Source organism: Colossoma macropomum, unplaced genomic scaffold (genome assembly GCF_904425465.1).
Source record: "Colossoma macropomum unplaced genomic scaffold, Colossoma_macropomum, whole genome shotgun sequence".
NCBI classification, from domain to species: domain Eukaryota; kingdom Metazoa; phylum Chordata; class Actinopteri; order Characiformes; family Serrasalmidae; genus Colossoma; species Colossoma macropomum.
Genome location: NW_023494804.1, coordinates 20,771,618 through 20,786,763, shown reverse-complemented (window position 1 = coordinate 20,786,763; position 15,146 = coordinate 20,771,618). Strand labels below are relative to the sequence as shown.

Here is a 15,146-nt window from a genome sequence, read left to right as displayed (position 1 = left end):
ACGAAGCCTCCACACGTCTGCGGTTGTTTTTTTTTTTTCTACGCAATTACGTCATGTTGTTCACTGAAGCCCGGCGAATGTAGTCTCTGCAAGTATGCTGAGGCCTTTAATGTGACTGTGGGGCAGAACAAAGAAACAGTGTGAACAAGATCTGGAGTGACTTACAGCATGTTGGGAACAGGAGTGGGTGGAGCCAAGAGGCTCCAAGTCAAACGGGCTGACGGTGCCACACGACCAAGGCGAGTAACGGGCCACCTCTCCGCCCCCACATTTACAGCTCACACAAACCCCACTGTCCACATGCTAGAGACAGAGAATAAGAAAGAGAAATACAGTGAGATGTTGTGAATAGGAGATTTCATCCTTCTCTCTCACTCTCACACCCACTAAAATGCAACAGGCTGACATGAAAAGAATAGCAGTGAAGAGTGAGTCAGCCAGCACAGGTCTCTGGTGCCAAATCTTCTTCTGTGAGCTCTCTCTCTCCCCCTCTCTCTCACACACACACACACACACACACACACACACACACACTTCTTTTACTGGAGAATTGCTACTTGCTCAGATTTATCAGTTGCTGAGCAACAGCTCCACTTTAAATAGCTTAACAACACTACAGGAGGAGGATGCTTTGGTGTTAAACTCGACAAAATAATACTTTCTAATGGCCAGTTCAACATTGCACCCATATGAAGCATTAACCAAAACACACACACACACACACACACACACACACACACACACACACACACACTCATACATGCAGTAGGCTTACCTCTGAGCAGTGATCCACAGCAAAAACAGGCGAAGATTGTGCTCTGGTGTGGTTGTTGTGCTGATGTGGCCACTGCTCCTGTTTGAGTCTGTACAAATCCTCACAGCCGGGCGGTGCGCGCCCATACGAATCCTGCACCACATACAGCAAGCCTTACTCCCACATAAACCACTTCAGACAACTGCAAACCACAACCTTCCATTTCAAAAGAGCTCAAACACTGCTGTGAACATAGGCACGCTACCCATCAGACTTACAGAATTTAACTGGCAATTCTTTACAACCTAACTGGTTGACAGATTTTTTTTTTTCAATAGACGGGTTCTATAAGCTAATGTTTCAACATACGAGTACTGTGCAAAATTCAGAGACCACTCTTCATTTATTTAATTCCCTGTCAAAACATCCATTATGTATTAAGTTTTAATTTTCAGGAGATTTCTAAAACATTAGATATAATTCCACTTGCACAAAGAAAGAGGAATGTCAAAGGAAAATAAAAAAATATTTTATATATATTTCTTTAGCCTGAAAAGGCTGTGAGCTGTAATAAAATGACACTGAAAAATGACTAACTTGTACTTAAAGGTTGTACTGGAAATTAAATAAATGATGGGTGGTCTCTGACTTCTGCACAGTACAGAAAATCACATTTACTATAATGGGCCAAACTGACTTAAATTCTTAAATGAAAAATCAGTGTATTTTACATGAAATCAAAGAGTGTTGCAGCAAAAGTAAGAGGCAACTGGCTAGTTAGCAAAATGTGTCATGTTTGGATCAAAAAATACGATCATGACCTATTTTGATCACATAAAACTAAGACAGTCATGAAGACAGTCGTATTTTTATTTTGACCAAACCCCATGCAGTTAGTCGCCACCTCCACATCACTTTTACACTTTAGGTGTTAGTATTACTGCATGAAGCTACTGGTAGTCCCAGTATTAATTAGGCTTTCAATTATGATATGTTATCACCAATAAAACATTACAGTTTATCACTACTGACTAATCAATCATCAGTCAATTACTAGGGGCCCTACCCTGTGCAGTGCAGCCCTCCTGTCTGCCGCACTGCAGTACGGGCTGTCCAACGAGTTGAAACGCTCCCGGAGTGGTGGCTGGTAGATGGAGGCATGCAGGACCTCCAGAGGAAGAGAGTTACTCCTGCCATCCTGCCTGTGGTAGAGCTGCGGCCTCCAAACCCGCCGGCTGTCATAGACAGGTGCGTAGACCCCGTGTCCATGGGGGTGGGTGTGGTGGATTGGTGTGTAAGCAGGTGGAGGGAAATGGGCAGGGCCTAAACGGTCCCGGGATGGGAGGGAAGGGGGTGGCTCCTGGTAGGGTGGAGCCAGAGGGGGCGGGGCAGAAGAGTCAAAGGCAGGACTGGAGCGGGAAAAGCGTGTCATGGAGGGTTTGTGTGGATTCACCAATGATGGGTAGTAATTACCTAAAGATGGAAGGAGGAGAGGGAAAAAAAAAAAAAACACCATGAAGAGAGAACTTGTGACCTACTTTTAGGAAAGAGAATAACTTACTGCTCCATGATAAATGCTCTGTGCTGCAGTATGTGTCCAAATCAGGTCTGCTAAAGTAGGGAAAACTAATAAAAGCACTCCATTGTGCTGCAGCCTTCCAAAAGTAGAAGATCTGGCCACTCATTTAGTCTTTCGCTCTTAAATTAACAAGAGTAACCCAGCAACAACTGACAAAGTTCATCCTAATCACCAAAAAAAAAAAAATCAAATAAAATAAAAAAAGTTCTCTGAAACGTTCTTATGATACATGCAGTATTGAAATCTGTTGGAATTACACCACAGCAAGCAAAATAGCTTCTATTGTTTTGTCACTATACTTACAATAAAAAAAAAGGCAAATCTACTTAACGGTAAAAGCAGACACAGAAAAGCCTCCCCTTTGTTGTGGAGATGTTACACATAGTAGCCACAATAACCACGAAAAAATAAATAAATAAACAAACTTGTGTGCTCTTTGACACAAAACTATTTATGTGGTTGTCTGATTTTATCAATGAATTGTGGCTTTCAATTTCAGGTGTAGAGATCTCTCCATTCAAAGAGACAGAAGCCTGCTCTTGTATGACTGGAAATGACTGCCAGGGGAGGAGCCAATTTTACTGCTGAGTGGACAGACTTTCCTAAATAGAGCTGCCGCTCATAGGAATTGAAAAGTCAAAGGAGCCAAGAAGACAGAAGAGTTATATTAGTCGATAAATCAAAGAATAAACTGACAGGTTGATCTGACCATAGAAATAACTGATGGTTGTTGTTCTAATTAAGACATTCCAACAGACAAGCATTCTGAAACCTAAACCTTGGAGAAACGTTTCCAAAGCCATAGTAAAAATCAAAAACCATTTCATGCTGCGACACAGCACAAGGATATGCGTATATGCATTGGTGTGTGTTTTGGGGCACACAGGCACTCACCAGAGGGCGAGCAGGGTGACAGTTCATACGGACTGTGCTGCTCAGTAAAGTAGCTGACCTCAGTGTGACCCCTGGGCGGAAAAGTGCTCCGTTTAGGCAGCGTTGCTCCACTCTCAGCAGGAGCTGCAGTGGGGTGTGGCCCCAATACAGCTGCAGTTTGACATGGACTGGCTGGGGTCTTCGGAGGAGAAGCTGCTTTCCTAAAAGCAAGAAAAGCAAATAATTTGAAGAGTTTAAAAATATCAAAAAAACGTGGTTCTTAACACTTGTTCTGGAGATGTCCTACCTAGAACAGGGTATTCTGTGTTCCCAACACTCCTGATACAATACAAACTGCTTATGCCCTGACATTATCAGCATCAAATGCTAATCCAGAACATTTTTAAAAATAAGATAAATCACATTTATTTTTCAAACAATATATTCCTTTTTTGAATGCTTAGTTAAGTAAATTAATGCAGCACTCCAGCTGGCTTTCTGATACATTTAATCTGCAACGATAAACTGTCAAACACTAAAAAGTTGCAAACCTGAAGCTTCTGATTCGCCAGCTTCTTGGTCTAATATTTCTGCTCCACCTTAATTGGTGCTGCAGTTACATTACGGCGCCTCAAGACCCATTTAAGATGGAACGGAAACAAAAAGGTGGAGAATGAGAAGCTGGACTTGTAATATTAAAAAAAATAAATAAATAAATAAATAAAAAAACAAATTGAATGTTGAGACATTTTACAAGAAATTAATGTTATTTCCCAGCAGAGATGCAAGAAAAGTGGCTATAGCTGTACTAAAGGCTAAAACAGAGCAAAGTAAGTCCGTTTACATTTTATTTATATTTTTATTTAGTCTATACTAGTACATTAGCACATACTGAGACATTTACAGCCAAGATGGTAAAATTGACATCAAATGGCTCCCAAGGTGGTTTGATTTTTGCTGAAAAAACTAAATGGCTAGTCTTAGGATTTGGGTTGCCGACCCCCGACTTGGACAATCAACAAAAAGTAATTTGACCCCCTTTTTTTTTGCATATTAGTGCAGAATGTAATTTCGTGACCTGGCTAATACTGTACTCCCTAAATGGGGGGGGGGACGACAAAGCTCCAACTGAAAACTAAAACTTCATTCTAGTCGAGGTTTATGCTACCTGAGGAAGAGGAAGCAGCCTTGAACAACAGCCTTCATATATTAAACCTCTCTTGTTTCCCCATTCTGAAACTCATGAGCTTCCACTTTTTTTCACCTGTTGGTTTGCAGTTTAAACCAAAAAAGCTTTTGATTTGACTGAACCACTCCAATTCCTGAAATACAACAGACAAATCCAGGTTTTGATAAGTGCAATAGAGGGCAATTTAGAGTGATTGAGGACTCTCAGAACGCTCTTAATGTTGATCATGAGCTCAGTGCAGCGTGCCGGTGTTCTCAGACTGTAAAATACTCATTGATGAGATCAGGTGAGAGAATCAGGAGTTCTCCCACTCAGAATCTGCCCTATGAGTAATCATCATTGACACCAAAACACACACACAAACACACTCACTCCATGACCATATGACAGTCATTTAATGAACCATTATTTACTGAACAGTACTCAATCTTCTTATACAGATTTCTCAGTTATGATGGAATCATCTACAGCTGTCCATTTCTAAATGTAACATTTAATTTCTAACTGTTTATCGCCAACCTTTCTATTTTTATAGCTTCCTGCAAACAATCTGAAAAATATGACTTTGTAGATCAAACTAGAATCATTTTATACACATACACATATCTACAATCAAAGTGATTTTGTAGTAATGAGCAGCTGAATATACGTTAATGTTCTGTTTTATATTTTTCCTTAAACCTATTTACTTTGATTAAAGAGACTCATAATTTGACTTTTGTTTGCTGTTATACTGTTTTACAAGTTTAAATATGTTGTGAAAAGTTATCACTGAATTATTATTGAAGTGATTACGGAGATCTCACTGGTCTTGGCTGGGAGTGGGAAGCCCACTGGCCCCATTGGGAAGAGCTAGCAGACCCTCCTCTTGCTCATGCTCTCCTCCTCTGGGGACGAGACGAGTTGGGGATGAATCCTCTGAGCCCAGACCCTCCTGCTCACGGTTCTGCGGACCTCCCAGCACCGCATCCACAGTATGGAGAGGAGACTTCATGGAGCCCGACTTGGGCACAACTGTCTGAGGCAGAGGAGACGGCCTCATCCCTCCACTGACCTTCTTATTCCTCATTCTGTATCTGAGAGATAGAGATAGAGAGAGAGAGAGAGAGAGAGAGAGAGAGAGAGAGAGAATAAAAGAGAAAGAAAGACAGCGAGAGAGAGAACAAGAGTTTATTTAAAACAGGAAAGACCGAAATAAAGAAAAAGAAAAACTAATGTATAAAGAAAGAGAAGAACCAGAAACCAATTAATAAAATGTATTAACAAAATTAATAAAATTAAGCAAATGAAACGGAGAGAAAGAGATGAGTGAATGAGATGGAAACAAGAACAAAGCAAAATAAAAAGTAAGAAAAAGCAAAAATGGAACAACGTAGAGAAAGGAACGAAACAAAGAATGTGAGAAAGAAAGATAGAAAAAAGAAAGGAAAAATACAGAAAAGAAAGCAAGAGTGATAAAACAAAGAGAAAGAACAAAAGAACAAAAGAAAGAAAATCAACAAAAGAAAAAACAAAGCAAAAAAACAAGAGCAACAAATAAGTAAGGAAAAGATAACAGATTAAAAAAAGATTGAAAAGAAGAAATAAAAAGGGAGAGACAAAAAGCATAAAAATGAACAACACGAAGGGGAAAAATGACAGGATTAAAAAAGAAAAAAGGAACAAAAAGGGAGAGAAAGAGGGAGTAATGAAGGGAAGGCAGTGAGACGAGCTGAGGGAGAGTGTGCTGTATTGTGTGTTGTGCTGTGGGTGTGTGTGAGTGGGTGAGTATGAATAAGAATGAGGAACAGAAAACACACTTCCCTCTCCTTCTGTACATCATACAGACCCTCGGCACTCATATCTGAGCATATATACACACACAGACGTTACACTATATAAAATCATTTCACTCAGTTCACTTCTCTTCAGTGGTTTTGTGAGTGTATGTATAACTAATAACAGAATAAATAGAACTAGCGTTAATAAGTAGTTATTTTATGTATGTCAATATGTTTCCAAATCTCTCATTAAGGAAACCAGGTATTATTTATAGTTATCATCCAATACTTGGACCATCCATCCTTTATTAAATCAGGCGTGCTGGAGGTGGAATTTAACACAACTATGCGATGGCTGGGGACATCAGAGAAATCTGGCACCAACCCTGTGTTCTTCTCATCAGCTCATAAGAGATAAAGTACTTTTTTTGAAGACATTTTTGTTACTTGTCACTGCATTCATGGTTGTTTAAATATTATATGGCATTTTTACTGGTAAAAACAGGTACTGTCCAGATAAAGGGTGGTAACTAAAGATACTTACACAGTACTGGAAATATCTGCAGGTTCTTTTATGTTCACATGCTTACTCACCTTTTCAGTTTACTGTAAGAGCATGTACAGTTATTGAGTGTCCTTGTCTAGTTTGTCCTCTATATGTATGCGTTTGTGTTTACTCACTTCTCCAGCTCGTCCTGGGTGTGGGCGAAGGTGCAGTTGGCTCCGCGTGGGCAGCTCCCCTGCTGACGGAGGTCTCTGCACATGCTGGTCTTATATTTGCTGTTGGGCTGAGCCTAGGATACACACATACAAATCACAATTTGCTCTTTAGGAAAAATACAAGCACACAAATTAATTGAAAATTACAATTTAAATCAAAATTTAGATCAATTTTTTTTAGGAATTTCAAAATTTTTAATGGAGACAGGAGCAATTAACCAAAATGTACAAGAATCAGGTTACAGGCTATTGCACAACAGAAACGTCAAGAGACAATGACCTGAGATCCTGATGCCACTTAGCATCTTACTATTACTGTACTGGACTGAAACCAGACCACAAACCCATAGTAGCTGACATGTAACATGGAATTCATAAAAAGAAAAGTGTTAATCTTTATTCAGTTCTTTAAGACAAATAAATTGTTATTGTCAGTTTTTATCCAGGCTAACTTCATTAGCATATCATATTTTATGCTGCAGTCACATGCTGGTGGTAGACAGTAACAGCAAATCAGACATTACATTGCTTTCTATTGGTGAGGGAAAGGTCCAACAATCGAATGGATTTTAGACATGTCTGTAACAGTTGTTTCACTGGCCAAAAAAGCTCTGACTGAGCAGCTGGACCATCGAATGGATTTCTGACGACAGAAATTTGTCATTTGTCTTTTGTCTTTGAGAAGATCTGATTTCTCAAAGTTGCACGCAAACCAAACACAGTTTCTACACAGGTAAAAAAATACGTAGGTTAAAAACAAAGAAAAAAACAGAGGCAAAAGTCAACTTTTGCGGTAAAGTTTGCATTGTTGTCGTACAGACTGAGCATATAAATCGTAGGCTTCGTCCGTGCTCAATGGTCTATACAAAACACACACTGAGAGCTGTCGCCAAAGAACAAGTTTTCTAAAACCACACGGTGCATGCCTGGCTTTAGTTAGCTGATAAACCTGCTTTAGTCTGGTACAGCAGCCTTTCTGTGTTTCCTTCTTTGGAGTCGACCTATAAGTAACTCTGGCCTAAACATAAGATACAGGCTCTACACTGCCTTCTGGTGGAGTTCATCTCTCAACTTTTATCAGAAAGTATAACAGTAAAGATAAACTCATTTGCATTTTGAACATCAAAATTTACAATTTTTTTTTTTTTTTTATCTTAAATTATCAACCTTTCTGACTCATCCCTAATAAGCACAGGCACTAGATCAGGAGCAGCACTCTGATAATGACTCCACAATATTATGACGACTAATGATTATGCAGCAGTACCTGAAAGGTTTCATGGCTCTTTTTGCTGAAGTTTTGGATGAATTCGACCAGACCGTGGACCACGACCTTGACCGCCAACATCACACTCTCCAGTTCCTCCCAGGAGGGTGCAGCTGCATCTACAAAACACACACACAAAAAATCTCTGAACTGTCCTTGCGCTCCTGTTGCGCTCTGTGTTTGTGGCGGTCGGGACCATAAGGTACTTGAAAACACCAGAACTGCAATTATTTTGTTTACATTGTGATAGAAAGATGCATTGGAATATTTTAAAAATGCACTGGTTAATCAATGTGACATTTCATACTGGCCAGCATTATTTTGACCAAAATAATTGACTTTTGAACTACATTAACAATGATTAATGAAAATGCCTGGAACTGTGATTAGTCAGGATGATTGGAGGAAGGGTTCATTTAAACACTGCAGAATTCTACGATATCAGTATTGCAAAAAACAGTATCACAACAACGATTAATAAACAATATATTGTGCAGTCCTAGTGCATGCGTCTGTGCACACTTACCTGGGTTATGGTCAATACCAGCCAGCAGCTCTAATGGAGCTCGTAAACTGTTGAGATTAGCTGGGTCGCCTGTTCTCTGCAAGACTATGGTGAGTTCTTGGACGCTTTTTGCAAAGGATTCTGGGGACTGGAGCTGGCAGTAGCATGTGAGAAAAGAAGAGATGGGACTTGATTTATATGTAAGCGCTGTTAGAACCAACAAACACATAGCATGTAACTTAGGTGTCTCTGCAGTCATAACAAAACCTCATATGTCCAAAACTGTGAGTTCATAGAGATTAAGAAAAAATGTAACTTCAGTGTACAATGATGTTACTTTTGTTTAAGTAATTTTGGTCCATTTCTCTTGGTCAATGAATAGTTACACACAATGTCAGTAAGCCTGGAAGTTAATGTAAATTCAGACACACTATCACCTGCAGAATTACTGTGAGACAATTAGTATGACTGAACAAAGGGGACAGCTAAATAAAGGCAAAGGAATAAAAAGGATGTCACATCCCACAAAATGTGAGCATTTTCTCCGTTAAATAACGATAACCATCGTAGCCACTGTAGTTTAGTTTAATGTAACGTTTCAAGGTCCTTTTCTTCATAACAAGCATAAAAATCGTTAATTGCATGCTAATGTCTTGGTAGCGGTGGACGATAATAAATCATTGTTGCATCCCCCTCCTTTGAAGGCATATGATGCCCTAAATGTAATTAAAGATCACCAGTGAGGTTGCTGAACTTTACCCTCCTCTGCTATCACTGCAGACTGACAGGGTCGCCTACAGAGCACCGCTAGTAGCCTGTTAACGAAGTAATGTTCTTCTTTATTCAAGGGTCCCATTTCATAGGGGAAGATTTCAACCACTACCCCTTGTAACTCAGTTCCAAGGGCCAGGTGGCACTCAAAAACAAAGAGGAGTGGTACAAATAAGAAATGGGATTGGGCCTATATGTTATATACTAGGACTACTATAATTCACTGTTAATAATTATTAACATTACTTATGAGGTTCTGTTATGACAGCAACAATACAGTAGCTGGTGTTCTCAGACTATAAAACTCATTGATGAGATCAAATGAGAGAATCAGGCGTTCTCCCACTCAGAATCTGCCCTAAGAGTAATCATCATTGACACCAACCACGCACACACACCACAACGTAGAGTGAATGCGGAGGATGTGGGACAGAACAAAAAATGGAAGCTCTTTAAGGCCAAAAGGAGGACGTAAGAAATTGCCGTTGCAGCAAACAAAGCCACATAACTGACTTGTGAACAAAGCAAACTTCAAAGCAGGCTTAATGAACCTCGACTGGTTAAATGAGTCATCAGCCACCACTAAATACGCAGCTGAGTAATCTGTAAATGGCTGACTGTCTCTGAGTAGTGTAGGAGTGTTTAAGGATAAAGGAGTTTGTATGAAAGGAGGCAGGCCGTACCTTGTCAATGATTGACTGCATGTGGGACTTGTGGACGAGGTCACCATACAGAAGAGATGACCACTGCTCAGGAGAGATGCGAAGCCCCGCCTCCATGGCAATGTGGACAATCTGAGCGTCATGTTCCCGCCGCAGAGCCTCATATGTCCGGAACTCCTCTTTCAGCTGCATCAGAGAGGAGTCTTCATCACGCTTTGTCACCTGAGGAGGAGGGGAAAGGAGAGAAGTGAATTCACACAGATTTAAAGAAATCAGCCCAAAATCACATTAACAACTCTTTCACCAAAGTTTACTTCTTTACTACTGAACTGGTGCTAGGATGCTAATGTAGCTAACAAGAGGATGTTCATTTATATTTCTTCTACATAGAGGATGTGTTAACTTCTCACTTAGACAATTAATCTACACTCAATGCTACATTGGATGTGTGGCTTGACCTTGTACAAGAACCTGCAAACAAGGAACCGTTTTCTTGATGCACTCAGCGTAAGCACTGGCACCACTTTCTGTCTCCTTCCCAACCATTTAAAAACTTGAAACAGGGACTAAAGCTGGGCATACATTACATGACTTAAAATCTTAACAGATTTCTAAAACAAAGAGAATCACAGACTTAACGTCAGTTTGTCACAGAGTTTGTCTTTTTGTCATGAGGGCGCTCACACTAGACAACTGGGCAAAAAGTGAGTACAACACAAAACGAGTTTCGGCTTTGAATAAGAACTCAAACTCTTACATCACCTCAGAGATCACAGGACACAAATGAAGCTAAACTTACTGGGGCGGGCCTATTTATGCTTTTATGTGTAGAGAAAGCGCAAACTGGGGATTAATCTGGGGTTCAGAAGTGCTGATATCACAGTGAGACGTGAAGAAATAGAGTGATTTTAAAAAGATTCATCTGATTTCAAATGATGTATTTCAGTTGTAAATCATTACAGAAAAGTGCAGTTAACTGTAAACGGTTTAAGGGAGCATAAAGTTTATTATATAATTTTAAAAATTACGAAGTGCTCAATATGACCTCCTCCAGCTGTTCGGACAACATCAATGTGATAGTCAAATTCATCCCATACTGGATTTAGCATGTCGGGTGTCACTGTACTCACGGCTCTTTCAATGCGATTTCGGAGATCATCCAGTGTTGTGGAACCAACAACGAACGCTCTGAGCTGTTGGAGGTTCACTGCCGATGAAAATCACATTGCACAGTTATGACAGATTCACTCTTATTGAAGTGGAGAACGCAAAACGCTTTCTGCTCAGGAGTCACCATCTCCTCACAGACTGAATGGAGCCATCTTCCGATGACAGTTCGAAACTCTATGACCCCGTCTTTCAATTGGTATGTGATTGGTTCCTAGGCGCCTCACGGTTGTAAAAAATATTGCGCTTTGAAATCGGATAAATCTTTGAATCACCCTGTATTTCACTACAAACTAGGAGCTGAGAAGAAATTGTAAAGAGACTAACCTGAAGTCTGGATCTATATCTATATATATCTATATATATATATATATATATATATATTATATATATATATATATATATATATATATATATATATATATATATATATATATACACACACACACACACACACACACACATCATATAGCGTAGGCCCAGCCTAATGCGACAAACCTTTCATATTACTTACTATGCAGTTTGAGAGCTGGGTAGTTTCCACACATGCTGTGGACCTCACCAGACCACCGTTCTTGGGAGGACCAGGAATAGGTTCAAAAACAGCTCTTCCACTCGTACCAAATACACCAAACTCACAGGTCAAATGGGTAAAAGCACATGCCCTTATGGTCACACCACATAAAGTAATCTAAATTGACTTGGCTATGTTGGTTCTAACACTGTATGACATCTAAATATCTATAAAAATGGAAAGACGTACAGACAGTACAAATAATATTTCATATGGCCAAAAAACACAGACAAATCTACTGGAAATCTACTGCTGAGGTGAACAAGGTTTATATTCAAATACATACAACACATCACATAAATGAAGAAGCAAACTTCAGATTCCAAACATCTCCTGGCTGATCAACATTTTACTTAAAGGAGGAAAACGGAATAATGCATTGTCTCTTGTTTAAAATAAATGTCACTCTAGTCCAGAATAAATCATACAAATCAGATTTTATGGATAATTTGGAGTTCTAGATGATTCAGTGCTGTGAGTACAGTGTGCCTGGTGTTCTCAGACTACAAAAACTCATTGATGAGATCAGGTGAGAGAATCAGGTGATCTCCCACTCAGAATCTGCCCTAAGAGTAATCATCATTGACACCAAACATGTGCACCTGCACTTCCTCAACTCTGACATTTAATGAACAACCATTTTCTTAACAATAAACAAATGGCGATCTGTGACATACATGGCCTGTGTACTTTCAGGAAATGTTCTCGATAAGGAACAGTCTATTTGAGGAACTCGCTCACCGACAGCTTCTCGCACACACCTATATTAGCATTCCAACGCTAGCATCAGCTATACTACAGCACAGGGAGTGGAGTTCCCAAAAACAATCAACTTCAAAGGGCTGATATGAACAGCCATGATGAAACTACTAGCCACCCATTTGCATTACGTAACTGGCTACAACTGGCAATCGCTGGCTACCACATTTCATTAACTCTAATACAAGATTAGCATATTAAACCAAACTACTCCTTTTACCAAGACACTGCATTCTTTTCTCCAGTTAAACGTTGTTCATTGTGCTCTTTCAAGACAACCGTGAAATGTACACAACCAAACATTTACTCCAGAAAACTTGTAATTCACTTTGTAAGTAGGTTTTGTTTACCTGCAACCACTAAAATAATGCAAAATACTGTTTGTGGTTTTTAATGTTATGTTAGCACCAAGCTAACAATGACATATTTACATTTTATAGCAGCTCTTGAGACTACACACTTGAAGCTTGTAACAGACATAGTAAAACGCCTCTCTCTTCTTATTATTGGAGTCTGTTAGCTAAGCTATCTGCCCAACCGGCTTTAGTGAGGAGAGAACATGGTCCAATTAGCCCACCGAAAGTGTGTTAACATCAAAGTGTCTGCTGAATTAACCACTAAACTACTGTTAGTGTTTGTGAAACATGACCTTACACTGCTGATTTGCACTGTCTGGTCTTCCAGATGCATCTGTAGGTAAAATGGCTGCTGTGGTGGTGAAAGTATGAAGGCTGGGTGAGTAGAAGCGTTTATTAGAGTGGGCAGGAACTCTATGCTGGGTGTGACAGCATTGAGCAGCAAATCCTAACAATCAGCAGAATCACATGGTTTATGTAAAAGGATTCAGACTTCACAATTTCTAGGACGGTAGCCATAATGGCAAATAATGTCTATGTTAACTGACAAGGAGAATGTAGTTTTGCTTACTAAACTTTAAGATAAAAAGATCTTGTTTCTTGTAACAGGCTCAAAAGTAAACAGACCATACTGTGACCTTTCAGGCAAAGCATTAACCCATTCATGTCCTACTTTTCTTCACAACCAAATTTGGATGTCTATTATTCAGTTTAATCAGAAGTCCCATGGGACAAAAGAACTAAGTTTAACGATACACTGAAAGATAAAAACTCACTTTAAACCCCACGTTGACTTAGAAAAATTTCTTCAGATTTGCACTCAGGCAATTTCAGATAGAGATTTCATATGAGGATAAAGAAAATTAATGGGTCAAACTGGCCTCTCCATCCCTGTGATCAAGCAGTCAAGCAGGCCCATAACAACTGCTGCTGGTATGACGCAAATATAGAGCACTGGTGCATCCTGAAATAAGGGGAGCATTCCTGCCCTGCCAAGCATGCCGTGCTTACAGGCTAAAGCAGCACGCAATTAACACTCGCTTTCTAACTGTCCCCAACATACGTGCTTACATAACACAGAGATCGAGTGACTTGGTCTTGTTGATTTCAGAGCTATTCTGTTACCATATCACATCAAGCTTATCTTGACAACGTATGTTCAAAGCTGCATTTCATAGCTAATCAAGCAGCATAATTAATATACATGATTAAGGCATTATTAACACCACCCCCAGTGAGTACTGCATCCCTCTATTTATACCCCTGATATACCGAAGTCATACCAAATAAGCTAAAAGCATCTCTCTGCTAAACTGTCCAGCTTAGCATGTAATCAGGGGATTAAACTAAAGTGATGAATGGTGCTTGTTATGGCTGTTTGAGCTCTAAACAAGGCTCACTACTGCTGAAAGGACAGTGAGGACTTTCCACCTTTGTGTTCGCACTCACACGTGTTTAAATCTAACCAGCATGTTTACTCTCCAGATGTAATTAGAAGGTAAAGTATGCTGTTAATGATAACTGGCTAACAATAAATGAAGATCAGCAACCACTAACAGGCATGAACTCAAGGTGTAATGTGAGCTAAAGACTATTAGCTTTAAAAGGTCCCTTATCCTACATTTTTCTTGTACTTTATCCCCCCCAGGTATACTTATGTTTACGTACCATATTTCAGTCATTTTATTTTCACATGACCATTTCAAAACCCTTTTCATACCTGAGAATTAAACAGGCCATTTTACTGTGCTTTTAAATGGCTCATAAGCTTTTTTTATACATTACATGTATTTGACACAGCCATAATTCATTTTAGATCATTTTCCAACCTCTCATTATCTCTTCAAATTACAATGGATGTTTGTTACTGTGCCTGTAAGACCGATGAAGGTAAGTGAGCTTTGTTTGGATTGGCTGCTCTGTATTGTGCCTCATTCAAAAAGCAGTCCAGGCTGAAACACTGCTTATAACTTCAGCATGAAGGGGCAGAGCTAAACTACTGTAACATGAATGGGCAGACATATAAATGTAAAAGTTTTCTGATATCACATTTCAAAACAGGCTGTTTTTGCAGTTTAGTATGGACTGTGGAGAGAACATTATGTTTAGATTTTTTGGCAATGTTTATAGATCACATCAAACTCATTTGTTTTTCCATGATAGGGACCCTTTAACATGTAAGTAAGCCTTGTTCTGCTTATTTACACTCC

General features: G+C 39.5%; 1 protein-coding gene across 2 annotated transcripts in view; it reads right to left on the bottom strand.

Moving 5' to 3' along the window:
- rc3h2 (ring finger and CCCH-type domains 2) overlaps window positions 1–15,146 on the bottom strand; it is a 44,760-nt gene that overhangs the window by 11,685 nt on the left and 17,929 nt on the right. For both annotated transcript variants that reach the window (XM_036595842.1, XM_036595844.1), the window contains exons 6-14: window positions 10,102–10,302; window positions 8,669–8,801; window positions 8,143–8,261; window positions 6,837–6,949; window positions 5,202–5,471; window positions 3,228–3,427; window positions 1,821–2,227; window positions 776–907; window positions 166–303 (exon numbers count right to left, since the gene is read on the bottom strand). In XM_036595842.1, coding sequence (XP_036451735.1) covers window positions 166–303; window positions 776–907; window positions 1,821–2,227; window positions 3,228–3,427; window positions 5,202–5,471; window positions 6,837–6,949; window positions 8,143–8,261; window positions 8,669–8,801; window positions 10,102–10,302 — 1,713 coding nt within the window. The remainder of the gene's footprint in view (window positions 1–165; window positions 304–775; window positions 908–1,820; window positions 2,228–3,227; window positions 3,428–5,201; window positions 5,472–6,836; window positions 6,950–8,142; window positions 8,262–8,668; window positions 8,802–10,101; window positions 10,303–15,146) is intronic.